The sequence below is a fragment of the Aspergillus japonicus genome, assembly GCF_003184785.1.
Source record: "Aspergillus japonicus CBS 114.51 unplaced genomic scaffold BO86scaffold_3, whole genome shotgun sequence".
NCBI classification, from domain to species: domain Eukaryota; kingdom Fungi; phylum Ascomycota; class Eurotiomycetes; order Eurotiales; family Aspergillaceae; genus Aspergillus; species Aspergillus japonicus.
This window is the reverse complement of record NW_020291640.1, coordinates 963,157-979,770: the sequence shown is the minus strand read 5'-3', so window position 1 is coordinate 979,770 and position 16,614 is coordinate 963,157. Positions and strand designations below refer to the sequence as shown.

Here is a 16,614-nt window from a genome sequence, read left to right as displayed (position 1 = left end):
TTTTTACATTTTATTCTTTCTTTCATCTTGCTCTTGCTCTTGCTCGAAGGCTCTGGCGTACCTTCCCTGCCCATAAATTCGAAATATGAGTCTTCCCATCCGCTTGTGGTTTTGTATGCTTGTCTCGACATGCTGCCTCTGGTATCAGGTTCAGGCTCGTGCTGTGTTTGCTCATTTTATGCTCTCAAACACGGCAGGATACACTTCCGACGATTGGGAAAGTGAGATCCAGCTTGCTCTGGATGCCCACATCGATGCATTCGCACTCAACATGGCGGCTGGAGAAGGTACCACCACTACCTCTCTCCCAAACGCGTTTGCGGCCGCTCAAAAGCTCAAATTCCACCTGTTTTTCTCGTTCGATTACGCTGGGAACGGGCCTTGGGACAAGAACGATGTCGTGAGCCTGCTGGGTCAATATGTGAGTAATGATGCTTACTACTTTCACGGATCGAATCCTCTGGTGTCGACGTTCGAAGGGCCCGATAATGCAGAAGACTGGGTGGACATCAAGTCCCAGCAATTCTGCTTCTTCGTTCCGGACTGGTCGTCGGTTGGGGCCAAAGCCGCTATGGCCCTGGCCGATGGGGTAGCAGACGGCCTTTTCAGTTGGGCTGCCTGGCCCAACGGACCCAACGACATGAATACCTATGTGGATGCGTCGTATATCCAGTACCTGGACAAGAAGCCTTACATGATGCCGATCTCTCCATGGTTCTTCACCAATATGCCCGGATACGACAAGAATTGGCTGTGGCGTGGTGACGATCTCTGGTATACTCGGTGGGAACAGGCACTCTACCTCGCTCCGGAGTTCATCGAGATCATCTCCTGGAACGACTTCGGCGAGTCCCACTACATTGGGCCTATCGTTGACAGCCACAATCCGCTAGCTGACTCCATGTACACCGCGTTCGAGACAGGCGAAGCCCCTTACAACTATGTCGAGGGCTTCGACCACAGTGGCTGGAGACAATTCCTGCCTTATGTGATTGACCTCTACAAGTATAACCAGACCAATATCGACAGTGAAGGCTTGGTGACCTGGTATCGGCTGAATGCAGCAGGTTCGTGCCCTGACGGTGGCACGACTGGCAACACGGTGTCTCAACTGCAGTTGGAATACTGGCCCAAGGATATCGCACAAGATAAGATCTTCTTCTCCGCATTGCTTGGGGAGGCTGGAGATATCTCGGTGACTATCGGAGGAGTAAATGTTGATGCAACGTGGACCAACACCCCAAGTGGTGGAGGGGGCATCTATCACGGCAGTGTCTCCTTTGCCGGCCATTCTGGCTCAGTTGTCGTGTCTGTTACTGGATCTACCGGCACTATCACAGTGAGCGGACAAGACATTAGCAGCGGATGCTGGGAAGGGGATCAGGTCGAGAACTGGAATGCTTGGGTGGGCTACAGTTTGGGCGGCGCAGTCGATGTGGATTCCCCCAAGCTAAACAAGGAGGTATGTATGGAAGGATGGGGAATGGGCGACTTCAATGGGCTCTGTAGCTACTCCTGCAGCCTGGGCTATTGTCCCGTCGGAGCGTGCGTTTGCACAAAATTAGGACCTCAGCCAGAGTTGCCCACGTCCACCGGGATCCAGGGATATCCCGCGGCTGGAAAGGACGCCAACTACGCTGGGCTGTGTTCATTCGCCTGCAACTATGGGTATTGCCCTTCTACTGCCTGTGGAACAGTATCGGTTCCATTGACTATCCCAACCGTGTCCCCTTTCACCCCAGACACCTGTGTGGCAGGAACAGGCGAGAATGACCTAGCCGGCTTGTGCAGTTTCGGCTGTAATTATGGCTACTGCCCCATCTACAATTGCACCTGCACGGCGACAGGCCCTCTGAACATGCCTCCTGCCCAGAATACCAGTATCACGGGTTGGGCACCCGACGAAGATGATAATGGTCTTTGCGAATTTGCCTGTACCCGGAACTACTGTCCAGAGCCGGTGTGTTTAGACGTGACGCCTGATGATGACGCATGCGGGAATATTGACGATGACAGCGATGAGTGTGTAGGTGTCTTCAACTGCGATTTTACTATCAGTTACACCTCTCTGGACGCTCTACAGGCTGATATGGATACCTTTGACCCCTATTGTGTTGACTTCTATGTTTTGGGCGCACTGTATGGGGAGTTGGAAGCCACGGTCGCCAACTTCACCAGCATTGCCAACACGAGCAACTATGATGAGTATTTCAAGGACTACGAGTCTTATATGAAAGGCCAAGTGGGGACACAGCTTACATATTTTATGAATATGAGCGATACTGGTGCGCAGGGTGAGGGCAACCGCTTCTTCACGTGCACACTCAGTTTTGGAGGGGTGAACAGGACGGCGGGACCATGTCCTGACGATCTCGGGTACGAAAATCGTGCACATACCGTCTTTTATAACTTGATCGATGCGGACGGCTTCTATGGAAACCTCAGCGCGGAATTTGGGATAGAACCTGACTGGGTTGTGCTAGGGGGCTGGTCGAGCACGGAAGGGCCCTACTACGACGACAAGGGCAATACCGCGTGCAACGTCTATGACAACCCTGAGGCTGCCTGCTGGTGGCATCGTGGCTTCCCGATTCCAGCCCAGAAGATCACCATCAGCGACCCGCGGGAGCTGATGAGACAGGCCCTGCCCAACATCCCAAACCTCCAGCTTTCCCTTCTCATCACCGAGCTCCAGATCCTATCAGGTTCGTTCGACGGCGTGATCGACGACGTCGTCCAGACGTACTCCACCGCCGTGTTCACCTTGGCCGAGCTGGTCGACCGCGTCTACTCCGTGGTCGCCATTGGCGAGAAGATCGAGGCCGAGAAGAAAAAGGAGCTGATCCTGCAGATCCTCGGGGGCGTGTTCCTGATCGTGCCCTTCCTCGGCCCACTCTCTGGTCTTGGAGATGTCATCGAGGGTCTGGACGCGGCGCTCGCGCTCGTGGGTACCGCCGCGAACGAGGCGACCGATATCTACACCATGGTGCAGGACCCAGAAAGCGCCCCAGTCGCGATCTTGAGCATGCTCCTCGACTTCAACGTTGGTGCAGCCGCCGGTGTGGCCACCAAGGATGGAGTCAGCGCGATCGAGTTTGACTCCATGGCCTTGAGGCGGCGCGGCATGAAGGGCTCGGATATTAAGTCGGTCGGGGTTTTGTTCGAGCAAAAGATGGATCAATTGGAGTCCATTGTCAGCAAATGCGCGAGGATTTAAGCCTTCAGTGAGTTATAGCCACCTTAATATAGATTCATGTAAAAGCTTTTCCCGAGTTGCCTGTATCGATTTGTGGTATAATCTCAACATAATGTAGGGTCACGAATTCCTTCGATGTATGTTTATGTTGCCATAAACCCCTCTTGAAGTATATCAAGAACATCACATGAGATGCGAGTATCAATATCAATCATAAGCACGCGAGGTCGGCACCGCCGCACGGATGACCCTTTGTGAGATCTTTCACGACAATGGCGACCATAGAGATTTATTGCTACTGTCGTACTCGGCTTGGCTTCTGCAGTATGTTTAAATAAGCTCGGCGGGGTGGGTCGCACAGATCTGCGTAGCACACGGCAGATGAGCGCAGGATCCGCACCCCCGCACGCAGATTTCTGTGGCTCACAACGGGTAGCACCGAGCCTATTGGTATGGTATGTTATGACTTACTCAAGTCGCAATCCTTTTTAGGATTCCCGATTAATTTGCGTATTCTGCTTTCGAGCATCAAAAAGGTCGAGAAGGTCTAGCTCCGCTTGGTTTGAGCAGTTCTACCCACAGGGCTGACTTTTCCCATCGATGGGACTGGCATTATTCGGATCGGGGGTATATGGTAGGCATATCAAGGGCGAATTCATAAGCAAGACAAAGTTATGATTGACGAGAGGTTCTGAAGGAACATTATAAAAGTTTGATACACTTCTGCAAGGTTCTAAAACACTTAGTCTACTTTGATAGTAAAAACCCAACAAATCTTCAGTACTAAGATACCGAGATATATTAGGGCTTTCGTGGCCTGATTTTAGGACTCTTAGGGTTTTCTTAGGGCCGAAGCTATTGCCCCTAGCATCTTTGGCTAGGTGGTATCTTCCTTATTAAGGACCTTTTGAAGTCTGCATAAGCAAAGTAGTTGAGATGGTATATATCTACAGTTAATATTTATGACGCCTCTGAGAGAGGTGGAAGAGGCTTGGATTCTGACTACGTCAGGTTCACTGTTCTAGAACTGTATGCTCGAGATACCTCGGGCCCCGGCCGCTGCAGCTATTCTTTTCTTGACCAAATCAGACTACCCGCCGACGGCCAAGACACGCCGCTGGCCTAGACTCACCCGGTGCCGGAGTCAAGTTGACCCGACCAGCAACGCAACAAACTTTGCAGTCGCGCGTTATTACGGGCATTAGAAAGGGAAGATCAATCTACGGTGCCTGAGCTTACCATGGGTCGACTATACATGTAGTCATAAATATTGATCGACACCGAGTCCAGGTCTTGGTACCCCAGAACTGTAGGCTACCTCAGTCTCAATATTGTTATTCGTTTCCCCACACAAGGACAAGCCTCCGTTGCCTAGAAGTGGATACGAGCTGGTTGCCTAGATGACTCATTTGCTTAAGCTTCATGAATTGGCTATTAAGTTCATGCCGGCGTAGAAAAGATTCCATAAAAGGAAAATATATAATCAGTACCTACCACTATAGAATTTCTCCATCAACACGAGTAGATAGCTGCTGCCACCACTTACCCTTCCGAAACCGACTCACCACCCCAAAAAGAAAAAACCAAACCAACAGCCTTCCACAAGCAAACCACAATGGCCAGCCCACAAAACACCCTCGCCCAACACTTCAAATCCCTCCACCGCCCGCACATCCCGCTAGTCCTCGCCAACGTCTACGACGCGGCCACCGCCCAAGCCGTCGCCTCCCTCCCGTGCGCCCGAGCCATCGCAACCGCCAGCTACGCCGTCGCCGCCGCAGCCGGCACGTCGGACGAGGCCCTCCCGCTCGCGGAGCTCCTCCGCTCCGCGACCTCCATCGCCTCCGCCGTCCGCCCCACCGGCAAACCCCTCAGCGTCGACATCCGCGACGGCTACAACACCGACCTCCCCATGATCGTCCAGGAGCTCCTGGATGCAGGCGTGGTCGGCGTCAACCTGGAGGATTTCGACAACGCCGCTCAGACGATGTACAGTCCCGCGGACGCGGTCCAGCGGATCCGGACGGTGCTGGACACGGCGCGCGCGGCGGGCGTGCCGGACTTTGTGGTCAATGCGCGCTGCGACGCGCTGCTCTATGGCGGGACGCTGGAGGAGGTGGTGGTGCGTGGGCGAGATTATCTTGCGGCGGGCGCGACGACGGTGTTTGTGTGGGGCGGGTCTAAGAGGGGCGGGATTACGCGGGAGGAGGTGGCGCGGTTGGTCGAGGCGTTTGAGGGGCGGTTGAATGTCAAGGTCGTTCCGGGCGGGCTGTCTACGAAGGAGCTGGCGGGGATGGGGGTGGCTAGGCTAAGTGTTGGGCCTGGGTTGTTGGTGGCGGCGTTGGAGCGGGTGAGGGAGGTTGCTGAGGGGTGGCTGAGGGGATAGGGGCTGTGAAGTTGTAAAACTGTTGGTGAGGAAGAGCCTAGATGGTGGAAGTGAGATTTGATTGGGTTTGATGCATGTGGGTGTGATTCAAAGAAGCAAGCGGGCGCCGTGTACTGTACCAACATCTGGCAAGGCTTTGTCTTCAGCTGCAAGCTTCGGAAATCAAGAGCGAAGCTGAGATGATTCTGGGGTCCCCACGTAGGTAATCTCAGATCCGCTGGGTCGATTGTTACTTTTGAAAATTGTCCGATCAAGTTCGGGTCTTGGGACTGTCTGTATGGGAAGCGCTGGAGTCATCTTAGTAAGAAACAGATGGTGCTAGCAAAAGTCCACGTACAACATCAGAGCACTCAGTCACGTACTGCAATCAATGCAAGCGAAAAGATGCCGCCGGCCCCGTAGGCTGACATCCGCGGACGGCCCGAGCCTTGGCCCCGATCTCCTCGTCGGACTTTTGTTCCACTTTCCAGCACATTTCCCCTTATGTACAGTATGTGAAACCGAGATTTAAGTGGGATCTTTCAGAACATGTCCATGCCTCCCATACCCCACTTCAAAAGAAAGAAAGAGAGTAATTAAGAAGAGCAAAGAACGGAAAGTCTTTTGTATAATCTCAGAGCTTGGTACAGGGGTAACATGACTCAGGCATAACCAGCGGAATAGAAGTCATTTCCCAGAATCATGCAACACGGTGCTACGGCGGCTTCCCCCTCACGTTGCGTTTGACCTCGGATGAGATGCGCATACAAGAGAATGCGGGTTCCATGATCAGGTGGCTGGCTCAAGGTTCTGCATCTTCAAGAAAAAGAAAAACAGAACCCAGTTACCCCTCATTCGGCGCCCCCACCAAAGGGCTCCATCAACTTCTATTCGCCACTTCCATCTGTCTCCGGTGTAAGCAAACAATGCCCGCGTGCATCGAGCTCAAAGTAGCAAGCGGGGCTGACACCATCTGCAGGGTTTATCTCGTTTTTCTGGGTGGGATCAATTAAGACCCCGGCATGATTAATCTGCTCAAGACTTAGGGTACCTGCAACTCCGCGGCGCCTTGCCACTTTGACGTATTTGTGCATCTTTCCAACATCGACCTTTTCTGATCAGTGAACTATCAGGTTACACCAGCTCTACCATTGTGTCACCAGCGGGGTCGTCACGTCAACTTGCATGTTCCTCGTTATCCTTGACCATGCCAGCCAGAAAAGCATAAAAGGGGGAAGAAGGCACCTTAATGCTCATGGAAACTGCACACACCACGCAGCTCAATAGCTTGATACCAAGGCCATTTCTATCAACATCTCTGCAAAGCAACACTTCTGGTCAAGATGGCTACCAAATCTCGGGTAAGGCCGACTATTTAGGTGTCCTTTTTATCTCCTGTTCGCGGTGGTCTGGAGATTGACATGCATTCCTCCGGGGTAGGTTGCGATTCGATTCACTAGTATAGACAATTGGCAAGAGAAGGATGAAGAAATCCTCAAGTGAGTTGCAGTCCGACCGGACCTCATCAAGGCAAGGGCCTGACTAGAGATTCCTTGCAGGATTATCAAGGACGACACCGGTACGGATGGCTTCCCCGTTGTCAAAACTGTCCCTCCGCTTTACCTCCCCCCGTGAGTCCTCCCCGGTCTTGGCGCCACCTTCCTGCGTGAGTCCACTACTGAACGAAGAGAAATCAACCAGGGCGCTCTCGCAAAAAGCGATCGACAAGCTGAAGGCTCTGGATGGTATCAGTGTCGAAGTTATCGAGGAATAGGCCCCGAGAGGTGAGATTGAGAGTATAGCCTCAGCCATTGTATGACTCCACTGGAGTCCCTAGCATTGCTTTTTACTTAGCTCAATATGAGTTCTTTCTTCATGAGATCAGCGCGCGGTTGAGCCTGAGGTAAACGAGCAATGCCTCTGTAAAGGCAGGAATTCTTTTCCAGCACCTGAGAAGAGGAGTGAATGTCCCTTGAAGTCACTGGCATCCGCTAGCCGCTGATTTCAGATTTTCCCGCGTTCTATCTTCCAGGCAAGTAAGGATAATGGGCATTTTCTCACTTGTTAAAGCCGCGTCTGCCACAACAGCTGAACGACCATTGTTGTGACCCATGGAAAGTCCACGAAAAAGAGAATGTTGTGGGTAAAGTTGTTCCACCGATAGTTGCTTTTCACTAGGGACAAACGTCGGATGGATTGATGATCGGTCGTTCTTGTCGTAGTTTCTTCCCGCATTGGCACCCAGACTGTCGCTAGAAACATTTTACATTTTAATCTGTTTGTCGAATGCGAGGTGGAATAAATTACGATAGCAGCGAAGTGACTTTACCAACAGGAACTTCTAGACGAGTGATGGGGTAATGGGGGGTGTATTGGTCGATTCGGGCGCCAGTTGTCAGACTCCACGAGCTCCAGCACAGTTTGCGGTAGCATCGCTCCACTCAGGTGAGCAAGTGCCAGCGCCCCAGGAACTGATAGGATACGCAGTACAACCATTACAGGTCAATGCATGAACATAAGGAAAACCATCAATTCCAGAGACAGAGACAGTATGGCGCCCGATGTGCGCACCGAGTCATACACCTCATACGAACCGAAAAGCACACAATTTGCCTCGCTCGCGGCCCATCCACAGTGCTGCAGCTACAAAATAGCGAGTATGTCTTTACAGAAGGCTGCAGGCGGTTTCGATTGACACGTCGGCCAAGCAAGTATTAGACTGTGGCCTCGCCCGATACAAACTATCTGTACGCTATTTATACTTCTTCTTACATGTACTCAAGTTTTATAAAGCACTACTTTAAGCTGTTCTCCATCTTCAAACTTCTGTATGAGTAAAAGTATTTTGATTTTGCTAGGCTAATAATTCCGTAATAGCTCTTTGTAATGCTATATGTCTGGTATCATTCTGTTTCTTTTCTGTTCTTGTCTTTTCTCTTCATTTTTCATTTTTTCTTTGCCACAATAAGCAATGAGTTCAAAGACTAACGGTAAGACTTCACGCATGATTATTGGGAGTAGTCGGAAATGCACAGCCAAGGAGTGGATACTTGTGTGAGCAGTTCTTTACTAGTGCTGTAGATGAGAGCAAAAGGCGGAAAGCATGCGAGACTACTTGAGTGGGGATTGTCGTCAGCGGCACGGACTCGAAGCCAAGCAGATCCATAGAACAGGACTGTGGTGATATAAGATGCCCGTGTCACCTCAGGCAGCATAACCTGGTTCTCCTACGTCCGACACTATGTACTGTACTGCCTTTTTAAAACCGTAGCAATTACAACACATGTACTTAGGTGGTCGCGATCGCCTCGGATAATATGTACGGTCTGATGTGGGTCCACAATTCCACAGCCTATACATTCCCGCCGAAGGGCTAGTGAACGGTCGGGCGGACCGTACGCCGACGGGCCGTGTCGATCTTTACCGAGAGTCAAAGTTTCGATCCACTCTGCAGCCAAGATTCCCGCCAACAAGTTTTGATGTCGGACGAGTAAACGAGAACGTCAGCATCCCGCATGTTTAGCTCGATCAAATTCTCGGATTCCACTGTATACCTAGGTCTGACTTCAGCGAAACAAAAGACATGGGTCAAGGATGTGCAATGTGCAGCAGCCTCTACTATACATAGAGAGGTTCGTGCAATCTCGGACCGAAATTGAGATACCGTGAGGGAAATCTCTTCGATGACGAAGTGGCCGGCGCAGGATTAGGCTACAATTTCCAGAAACAAGAACCAGAACAGGTTGGTATCGCCACATTACACCATCTCAGATGCAAGTAATCTATGCATGTGTAGGTGTTAAGCAATTAGAAGCAAGCGGGGCGGACAAGCTGGAACGGCAGCTCGGCTCTTTGGTGGGGCCGATGCAAACCGCCACATTCATTGGCCCGCCCACGAGTAAGAACCGCAACTTGCGTCTTAGCTGCATTCGAGTACTGTACATACACGCACGAAATTCCAGTCGATCACGCTGCAGTGAGGGGACTGTCGTCGGACCAGAGGGGTTTATGGCGTCATGAGAAGGGTAGTGACGGTGATCTGCTTTCTTCATTTTGTTCTACCTTCGACCATGTCAGCCCGAACGAAAGCTATAAATAAGGGGGACGGGGGCGTCTGCTACTCGAAAACCCACACAGAACTCAACAATCAAACTTAAAAACCTCTCGTTTCGTCGCTGCAGAAGAAGAACCACCAGTCCAGAATGACTTCCAGTGTAGGTTGCCTTTTCCTTTCTCTGACGAGTAAAGGTTGACATGCACTTGCGTGGTAGGTTTCCATCCGGTTCAAAAGTCTCGAAGCGTTTGAGAAGAATAATGACGCAGTCATGAAGTGAGTCGCAGTCTGTCCATTCTGGGTCAAGGCTCAGCTAGAGCTAAAGAATGTCATAGGATCATCAGGGAGATTGGCGGTACGGACAAATTTGTTGCGACTAAGTCTTTCCCTCCAGCCTACTCGCATTGGTAAGCATCCCCGCCTCCCCCGGTTCCCCGGCTGTGGAGGTCCATCGCTGATAGAGGCAACAAGGGCGCTTTCCCAGGAGGCAATTGACAAGCTAAAGGCCTTAGATGGTGTTGTTGTTCAGGTCAGTGCCGAAGATGACGAAGATCTTCCAGTGTGATATTGGGAAAATAGCCTTCGTCCATGTATCATCCTTCTGGCACGTACGCTCGTCTGCTTAGGGAATGGGAGATGTTCTTCCGGGGAAGGTGCGTCGTGGAGGCCAACCGATCGCAAGACCTTTGATGTAACGAGCGGGAATATGTAGCATGACAAATGGAATCTTTCCCACGGTGTAAGCTCACGTCACTAACACAGAATAAAGTAATGTTGTAGATATAGAAAGCTGGATCTGACGAGTACAGTCCTCGTTGCCACAGCAGGGACGAATGGTTGTGTTTCCGTCAGAGAGGTTGGGCGCAGTCGCTCCCCACGCAACTGCTCAGCGCATCGACATCCATGCAGTTACCAAAGGCCACAATGTCCCGGTACCGGATTACAAGCTCGGCTGAATCGGGACACTAACGAAGTCCACTGAGGTTCCATGCCAGATAGTATTGTCTCGCTCAAGTGATCAACTGCAAGCCTTCGAAGGACTTGGCTGGATACGACCTTCGATCGTCCACGCGGAAGGGCCGGCAAGTCGAGCACCATGGCACTACCTGTCCCCGGTAGACGCTCTACAGGGTGACGAAAACCACTCTCCGACGTCTGCATGCATCGTGTACAAAGCTACAGGGGTTGTCCATCGCAACAGCCGGCGAAACAGAAGATGGTATCGGGAAAGTATAGGGCCCGGTTGCCACAGACGGACGGCGCGCTGCGAAGAAGAAGAGAGACCTGCGGGGTTGAGATGGGCGCGAGGGGGGGTTTATACTTGCCGGGGGTCAGGCACTCAGGCACACGCTCTCCAAAATGGCAAGCGCCATCGTCGACCCTGCCCATTCAGCACCACCATACCCCGCACGAAAGGTCTTGGAACAGCCAGTCCCCAACGCTACGGCTGGAACGATTACCACCTGCCACACGGGAGACATGGTTCTTGGGAACAGAAGAGAAACCGTGGGCATGAGCCCGCTAACATGCGATACACGTCAAGACCAAGAATGTCCCCGTGCGTGGAAATCAATAACCAATCGATACGAATACCAGAATTCCGTTCGTACATTTTGTATGGGGACTGCTGTCCGCAAATTATGCGCGCACTCGAGTGCATCATAGGGTCCCACTTACGGGGAGAGCCGAGCCGCTATGGGGAATACCGCGGACTACACCTGAGGGCTCCACCAAGCCGTTACGGGGTATGTGGCTATCTGCCACATGGGTGGAACAAGCCTCCCGACCGACGAGGTCGGCCAGTCCTGTTAGGCATTGTACTGTACTGTACATACAGTTCATTGAGGTAGGTCTGCGTCAAGGATACTACGCACATGGGAGACTGATCCTTGCTCAGCCAATCAATCGGCCAAACTCCGTCGCAGACCGATCCGCACCCGAATCACCACTACTTAGGACTAATAACTGGAGAGAAAGAATTTCTGAGTCGAGCCGAGGCGACCATTTCTCCAGCCCTGCAGGTGTACCACGGGGCCATTCAGAGTGAGCCTCGACGCGGGTCAATAGCACGAAGACCGGGAAGGGCTTGGCGCGAGCGAACCGAAGCGTTACCCATTGAAGGCCTCAATAGCCCGCACGATTAAGCTTCGGCATTGGGACCCGCCCGCGAGATTTCATTGTTTGACAGCGCGGGACCCGTTCCTAAGCGTTTCGTATTGAGCAGCCGTGGACGGATTTCGAATGGTGCCACGTAAAATGGTAAAGCTACCTCTAAAGTGGAAATGATTCTTCAAACGCGAAATCAGAGGCGATGGAGACACTGATTCAAAATGTAGCCAAGACGTATATACTGAGAGAGCCCCATCGCATTTGCGGTTGTCCCGTGTCCCGTGTCCCATACAGTCCCTGCACTGCTATCTCCATATATGAATCATGTCGTCTAGGCCAGAGTTCGAACACCGAGAATCCGACGAGTACCTGCTCAAGCGGGACCACTACGTCGACCAGATCAATCGATCCCGGCGCTGGGCCTGCCTGCGCCCGCTCATCTACATCGGGGTGGTGGTGGTTGGCTTCGTCGAGATCATCGTGCTCTTGGTCTACTTGGTCGAGACGAGCAGGCAGCCGCCCCTACGCGATCTGAACGGGTTGGTCCCGGATTGTAAGCGCTCTCCTGTCTGCTGGCGAGATGTTCCCGCAACGACGGCTAACAGAGGATTGCCTGCCCGACTCTAGTCCCCACGCATCAAGTTCTCTTTCGGCTCGATCCCATGGCCGTCTCGGACCATCGGACAGAAAGCTCCAAAGCCGCCACGAAGGAGAATTGGCTTTCGTACATGCCGCGTGAGTTGGGTTAGACCGACACAATTGTGGTATCAATGAGTTGATTAAATGTGTAAATGGCAGGGGGTAATGGGTTCATCGCGGTAAACCACACGGAACAGCTGGAATACGTCCTGTCCCCGCCAATCGAGAAGTTCGGCAAGAATCTGTACGCGGTGGCGGTCTTCCACCAGATGCATTGCCTGGTACGTCTGAGCAGGTTACCCCGCATCAACTGAGCCCTTTCGTGCCAGAATCACCGTTGATCTTGATTGGGTGATTTGATCTGATGAAATTCAAAACAACAGTATGCGATCATGTCCGCGTACGACGATCTCATCGCCGGCACATCGTCCACGCACAAGGTCCGCGACGTCCACGAGCACGACCATTTCCATCACCATGGACATAGCGATGACCCCACCGAGGGTCCCCACGGGCATGTGAACCATTGCTTCCAGTATCTGCGGGAGTCGCTGCTGTGCTGCGGCGACACCGCCCTGGAGGGCCAGGGCCAGCGGGCGCAGCCCGGCACCGACGGGACCGGGGCCGTGCATGAGTGTAAGGACTTTGATGCGATCATGGCGTGGGCGGATGACAGACGGATTATGGACGGTAAGCATCCGTGAGAGCGCTTTGTGCGTAACCAGGCAGACAGAGGTGGAGCGGAGTATACGCAAGACTTTCATGATACTTTCTGTGATGACTGGATGTTACGAACTGTGGGATAACACTTGATTTGGGCGAGCAAGAATGCCATGTCAAGTGCATTCGTCCTCGAAACCCGTGAATGCGGGAGGATCTCTTTGTCTACGTGTACTTGGTTTAAAAGACATTTCGAAGATGCTATCTATGATGGGCAAGTCAATTACCATGCGCATAATCACAGGTTATCTGTGCCATCTTTGACTGGGGCGAGGAATCCCGGACTATTGTATGAAGGCTTTGTTCGTTCCTGGGCAGGACATAATGGAATCTCATTTTCACAGGTCGGGGCAAAGTAGGGATGAGTGCATTATAAGTAGTATTTTGAGACAATTCAAGGGCGTCAAAGAAGACTGCAAATCAAGTCTAAACACAAGTCCAGTACACCTTAACAAACACCATCATGGAGAACCCCTACCCCAGCACTCTCCGCCTCCTCTGCACCACGACAAGATCCCCAAAGAATACCCCAGCGACGACGCCCTCTGCACCGAGGGAGCAGTGATGAGGGCCCTAGCCCAGGACCCCGAGATCCCCGCGCCGCGCGTCCTGCACGAGTGGGTCGACAGCAACGGGCGGTACTTCATCCTCCAAGACGTTTGGCCGCGACTGTCCCAGCCACAGAAGCGAGCGATCGCCGCCGAGGTGGGCCAGGTCCGCAAGCGTCTGCGACGGCTGACCTCACCTCGCATCCAGTCGGTCGGCGGGGGCGCGTGCTATCCGCCGTACGAATGGGGGTTCCGGACTCGCGCGCAGGGCCCCTTCGGCTCGGACGCGGACCTCCGGGCGGCGATCCGCTCGTACCTGGCGGGCCTCCTGGACCGGGAGCTACCCGACCAAATCCTCGAGAACCTGATGGCGCGCATGCCCGCGTCCGGGCCCTACGTCCTCACCCACGGGGACCTCCACATCAGCAATATCATGGTCGATGAGGACGGGCGGCTGGTCGGGATCATCGACTGGGAGTACGCGGCGTATTATCCCATCTGGTTCGACTATCTCCTGGTCGCCCGCGGCAATGTCGACCCCGATGATGCGGAGTGGAAAGACCTGCTGCTGCTGCAGTTCGAGGCCCAAGGGAATGGCCATCCAGACGCGGTGCAGTTCCGCGATCATATCTTCCTCTTGAAGGGATACCCGTACCTGGATGATGGAGAACGCGAGCTGCTGGCGAAGCTCTGTTCGGGTCCGGATATGAAAAGAAGAACCGAAATGGTTTTGGACAATAGATAGGATCCTCAGGTCCTGTTGCATCAACCCGATCCCTTGGCGATGATGCTATCCCCAAAGAGAGCTATTGAATTCTTGGGCTCGACAAATGCAATAGGAACTCGGTAATATCCACTAACATAAATATCTAGACGCACAATTACTCTATGGACCAAAAATAAAGTTCTATCATCAAACCCAACACACCAGGATTCAAAGTAGACAAAGAAGAAGCCCGTCTAAACCTCTGCCAACATCGCCACGTTGCCAGGCCGGCTGAAAGTGACGTGGGAGAGGTGCAAAACCTTCGTATCGAATGCAGCCGCTGTATACGCAAAGTAGTACTGTTGGATCAGGTCAGAGCGGGACCCACTGCGGGGACAGAGACGTTTTGACTCACAGTGTATTTCCGATAAAAGATATCCACGTCGTTTTCCGATAGGTGATACTTTTCTCGCATGAGGGGGGCAATGATGCCCCGAAAGTTGTGCTGGAACTTCCTACTCCATTCGTTGAGACATCTCACATAGTGGGCGCCATATTGCTGTACAGAGTCTAGGTCGAGTCGAGCATTGGAATTTTGCACTGCTCCCAACAGTCTGGTGACACTGGGGCAATGACCTCCGGGGAAGATCTATTCAGTGATGAAAAATTAGGTCCATCTTTGCAAGATACGAATTCTGACGAAGGATATACTTACATAACGACGAATGAACCTGAAATGGAGCTATGCGTTAGAACCGCAGATGATTGAATCCTTGATTTCGTCAGAGACTCACCCCTCGCCCTTGGGAAACATATTCTTATATCGCTAGAGACGGATGAGCTCGGATTTTGGGAAATCAACCTCTCCCGAGAAAGACACTCACCGACTCCGGCATAATACTCGACTGAATCGAGACGATGCCGCCATCTGGCTTGAGGAGCTTATCCACTGTCTCCCAAAAGGTCTGCAGCTCATGATCCCCCATCGCCTCCATCATCTCCACGGCGACGATCTTGTCGTAGGGCACTTCCGGCACTGGGAGCAGGCGATAGTCACACAGCAGCACCGTGACCTTCTCCTCGAGCCCTAGGGCGCGCACGCGCTTCTGCGCCCGCTGGTACTGCATCTCGGAGAGCGTGCAGGTCGTCACGCGGCAGCCGATCGTCGTCGCCGCGCGGATCGCCATGCTGCCCCAGCCTGTGCCGAACTCCAGGAGGTGGTCCGTGGGCTGCGCGTGCACGTTCGCCAGCAGTTGGTCCAGCTTGCGCATCTGCGCGGCCTCCAAAGTGTCGTCCGCGTACTGCGGATGCGACCGGGGCAGCCAGATCGGACAGGAGTAACTCATGTCCGGGGAGAGGAATGCTTCGAACATCCCGTTAGAGAGGTCGTACGCGGCGGTCATGTTCAGACTGGCGTTCTTGAGGGTGCCGGTGTCGACCGTGCGGAAGAGCACATCAGAGATGGCGGAGACAGCTCGATACGGGGTGGTGCTGAGGTTGGATAGGTGCTGTCCGTTTTCGATGAAGAGCTGGAAGGGGGAACGGGTCAGCGCTGCAGTTAGGGTTAGTGAGTTTGAGGTTGCACAAGTACCTCCATCAGTGCCATCAGGTCTGGGGTCGAGAATTCTTCCAACATGAAGGAGTCGGCAAAGCCCTGGGGAATCGAGCCGTGAGCGGGGTCTCGCTCGCGTGTGCTATCGATTATTGGTCATCAAGTCGACGCGGTAGAACGACTCACAAGGTCTGCCGATACAAGGACACGGAACCAGAATGAATCGCTCTCGACATGTATGCTTCCTTTGTGTCCTCCATTCCCTTGACCAAATCTCCATTCTCCCCCGTCGTGAGAGTAGATTTCTAGGATCCCGACTTTGATATTAGACAGAATCGATAGGACAAGGTTCCTGACTAGGCTGACAGGAACGGCAGCCGTGCCCAAGGAGATGAGGGTAGTTTGTGCCCTATCTAACAACTGCTTTCCCGTCGAGCCGAGCACACGTCCCAGATCCATTGCTGTGTCCCGTGGAGAATACTGCCGGACCAGTCTGCGTTGACCCGAAAGTTTGGATAATACCAACTTGCCGAAAGGTTAAGAGGCAAAATATGAATCGATCCTGCGTGACAACCGGCGAGAATGAGAGGATGAAAGCTCGGATTTTATAGGCTCAGCACAGGCTGCGCTAGGCCAGAACTAGCCATTTTCACAAGTCGAGGGACGCGCCTTGATGGTAAGGCCATGAGGCGTTGACCTGTTCTCGATTGCCTCATGGCGGCACT

General features: G+C 52.9%; 7 protein-coding genes across 7 annotated transcripts; 6 read left to right on the top strand and 1 right to left on the bottom strand.

The window, feature by feature from the left end:
* Window positions 1-178: 178 nt before the first annotated feature.
* BO86DRAFT_432055 (glycoside hydrolase family 71 protein) lies at window positions 179-3,217 on the top strand (the record flags this gene model as incomplete). Its single annotated transcript, XM_025675786.1, has 2 exons — window positions 179-3,043; window positions 3,074-3,217. The coding sequence occupies 2 exons, from the start codon at window positions 179-181 to the stop codon at window positions 3,215-3,217; spliced, it is 3,009 nt and encodes a 1,002-aa protein (XP_025532542.1).
* Window positions 3,218-4,725: 1,508 nt separating this feature from the next.
* Window positions 4,726-5,683, top strand: BO86DRAFT_329726 (isocitrate lyase/PEP mutase family protein). The gene has a single exon (XM_025668691.1). It carries the CDS (start codon window positions 4,812-4,814, stop codon window positions 5,580-5,582), a length of 771 nt encoding a protein of 256 aa, XP_025532541.1. The 5' UTR covers window positions 4,726-4,811; the 3' UTR covers window positions 5,583-5,683.
* A 768-nt stretch (window positions 5,684-6,451) lies between these two features.
* Window positions 6,452-7,357, top strand: BO86DRAFT_385448 (uncharacterized protein). The gene is made up of 6 exons (XM_025671106.1): window positions 6,452-6,476; window positions 6,541-6,608; window positions 6,695-6,922; window positions 7,002-7,060; window positions 7,121-7,192; window positions 7,263-7,357. The coding sequence occupies exons 3-6, from the start codon at window positions 6,905-6,907 to the stop codon at window positions 7,333-7,335; spliced, it is 222 nt and encodes a 73-aa protein (XP_025532540.1). The 5' UTR covers window positions 6,452-6,476; window positions 6,541-6,608; window positions 6,695-6,904; the 3' UTR covers window positions 7,336-7,357.
* Window positions 7,358-9,763: 2,406 nt separating this feature from the next.
* Window positions 9,764-10,180, top strand: BO86DRAFT_395266 (uncharacterized protein; the record flags this gene model as incomplete). Its single annotated transcript, XM_025673294.1, has 4 exons — window positions 9,764-9,775; window positions 9,833-9,891; window positions 9,951-10,022; window positions 10,087-10,180. The coding sequence occupies 4 exons, from the start codon at window positions 9,764-9,766 to the stop codon at window positions 10,178-10,180; spliced, it is 237 nt and encodes a 78-aa protein (XP_025532539.1).
* A 1,868-nt stretch (window positions 10,181-12,048) lies between these two features.
* On the top strand, window positions 12,049-13,067 carry BO86DRAFT_302606 (uncharacterized protein; the record flags this gene model as incomplete). The annotated part of the gene is made up of 4 exons (XM_025667534.1): window positions 12,049-12,277; window positions 12,352-12,459; window positions 12,523-12,644; window positions 12,747-13,067. 4 exons carry the CDS (start codon window positions 12,049-12,051, stop codon window positions 13,065-13,067), a joined length of 780 nt encoding a protein of 259 aa, XP_025532538.1.
* Window positions 13,068-13,590: 523 nt separating this feature from the next.
* BO86DRAFT_272951 (kinase-like protein) lies at window positions 13,591-14,325 on the top strand (the record flags this gene model as incomplete). The annotated part of the gene is made up of 1 exon (XM_025667237.1): window positions 13,591-14,325. A coding segment is annotated over one exon (735 nt), but the record flags the coding sequence as incomplete, so codon positions are not given.
* A 266-nt stretch (window positions 14,326-14,591) lies between these two features.
* BO86DRAFT_395263 (CMAS-domain-containing protein) lies at window positions 14,592-16,348 on the bottom strand (the record flags this gene model as incomplete). Its single annotated transcript, XM_025673293.1, has 8 exons — window positions 14,592-14,696; window positions 14,753-14,986; window positions 15,053-15,068; window positions 15,132-15,163; window positions 15,222-15,866; window positions 15,929-16,031; window positions 16,076-16,194; window positions 16,256-16,348. The coding sequence occupies 8 exons, from the start codon at window positions 16,346-16,348 to the stop codon at window positions 14,592-14,594; spliced, it is 1,347 nt and encodes a 448-aa protein (XP_025532536.1).
* Between the last annotated feature and the right edge of the window lie 266 nt (window positions 16,349-16,614).